This window comes from Seriola lalandi, unplaced genomic scaffold, assembly GCF_002814215.2.
Source record: "Seriola lalandi dorsalis isolate HSWRI2012SDOR001 ecotype SW California unplaced genomic scaffold, Sedor1 jcf7180002054858, whole genome shotgun sequence".
NCBI lineage: Eukaryota > Metazoa > Chordata > Actinopteri > Carangiformes > Carangidae > Seriola > Seriola lalandi.
Window position 1 is genome coordinate 11,071 of NW_019525411.1, and position 1,265 is coordinate 12,335.

Genomic DNA, 1,265 nt, shown 5'->3' on the forward strand with positions numbered 1-1,265 from the left:
CAGACCTCAGACCTCAGACCTCAGACCGGACATGTCGTTCAGCAGCAGCTCTGCAGCAGGCGGCCCCCCCTGGAGGAACAACAGCTTCATCCTGGGGGGGGGCAGAGACCCTCCTCTGTCCGACCAGGGAGAGACCATCATCGGAGTCTACCTGCTGCTGCTGGGTGGGTACACACCAATAAGAATCAGCTTAACTGTAGAGACTGGAGTCCAGGTCCAGAACTGAGGAAGAGCTGCTCCTCATCCTCCTTCAACCTGAACGACTAAAGTCCTGTTCAGAAAGCAGACCTGAGTCAGAACCTGAAGGATCTGCTGCTGGTTTTTCTTCCACAGGATCTGAGACTCTACTGTCTCAGCTTCAGCTCAGTCCTCCACTGTTGACCCAGAAAGGACCAGAGTCTGACACAGATGAGGGATCTAAATATCCAGAGGCGGAGGAGGCATGGTCTGGTTGGGGGGGTAGAGTTAGTGTGTGAGGACTGTGGACTTGTCCCTGACCGGGTCTCCTCTCTGTACTGGTCTCAGGTTGGTTGTCTTGGTTTGGAAACAGCATCGTCCTCTTCGTCCTGTACAGACAGAGATCCACGCTGCAGCCTAGCGACTACCTCACCTTTAATCTGGCCATCTCTGACGCCAGTATCTCAGTGTTCGGATACTCCAGAGGCATCATCGAAATCTTCAACGTGTTCCAGGACAGCGACTACCTGATCTCCACCGTCTGGACCTGCCAGGTACCAAACACCTGAGATACAAGGTTTAATCTTTTGTTTAGAAAGGACACTCATTATGCTGTTATGATGGCCTCACCTGTAACATGAGCACACCTGTGACCTAAACACACCTGTAACCTGTCCTGTTTGTCTCTCTAGGTAGACGGTTTCTTCACGCTGGTGTTCGGTCTGAGCAGTATCAACACACTGACAGTGATCAGCATCACCCGCTACATCAAAGGATGTCACCCCAGCAGAGGTATCCACGGAGACCAGATAGGTGGAGACAAGTGGAGATGGGAGGAGAAAGGAGGAGAAAGGAGGAGACAGGGGGAGACAAGTGGAGATGGGAGGAGAAAGGAGGAGAAAGGAGGAGACAGGGGGAGACAAGTGGAGATGGGAGGAGACAGGGGGAGAAAGGAGGAGACAGGGGGAGACAAGTGGAGATGGGAGGAGAAAGGAGGAGAAAGGAGGAGACAGGGGGAGACAAGTGGAGATGGGAGGAGAAAGGAGGAGAAAGGAGGAGACAGGGGGAGACAAGTGGAGATGGGAGGA

The 1,265-nt window shown here is 53.4% G+C and overlaps 1 protein-coding gene across 1 annotated transcript in view; it reads left to right on the forward strand.

The window, feature by feature from the left end:
• Nucleotides 1-11: 11 nt before the first annotated feature.
• The window catches only part of LOC111670570 (opsin-5-like), a 3,787-nt gene continuing 2,533 nt past the window's right edge, over nucleotides 12-1,265 (forward strand). Inside the window, exons 1-3 of the mRNA XM_023427328.2 lie at nucleotides 12-164; nucleotides 526-731; nucleotides 870-969. Coding sequence (XP_023283096.2) covers nucleotides 32-164; nucleotides 526-731; nucleotides 870-969 — 439 coding nt within the window. The 5' untranslated portion in view covers nucleotides 12-31. The remainder of the gene's footprint in view (nucleotides 165-525; nucleotides 732-869; nucleotides 970-1,265) is intronic.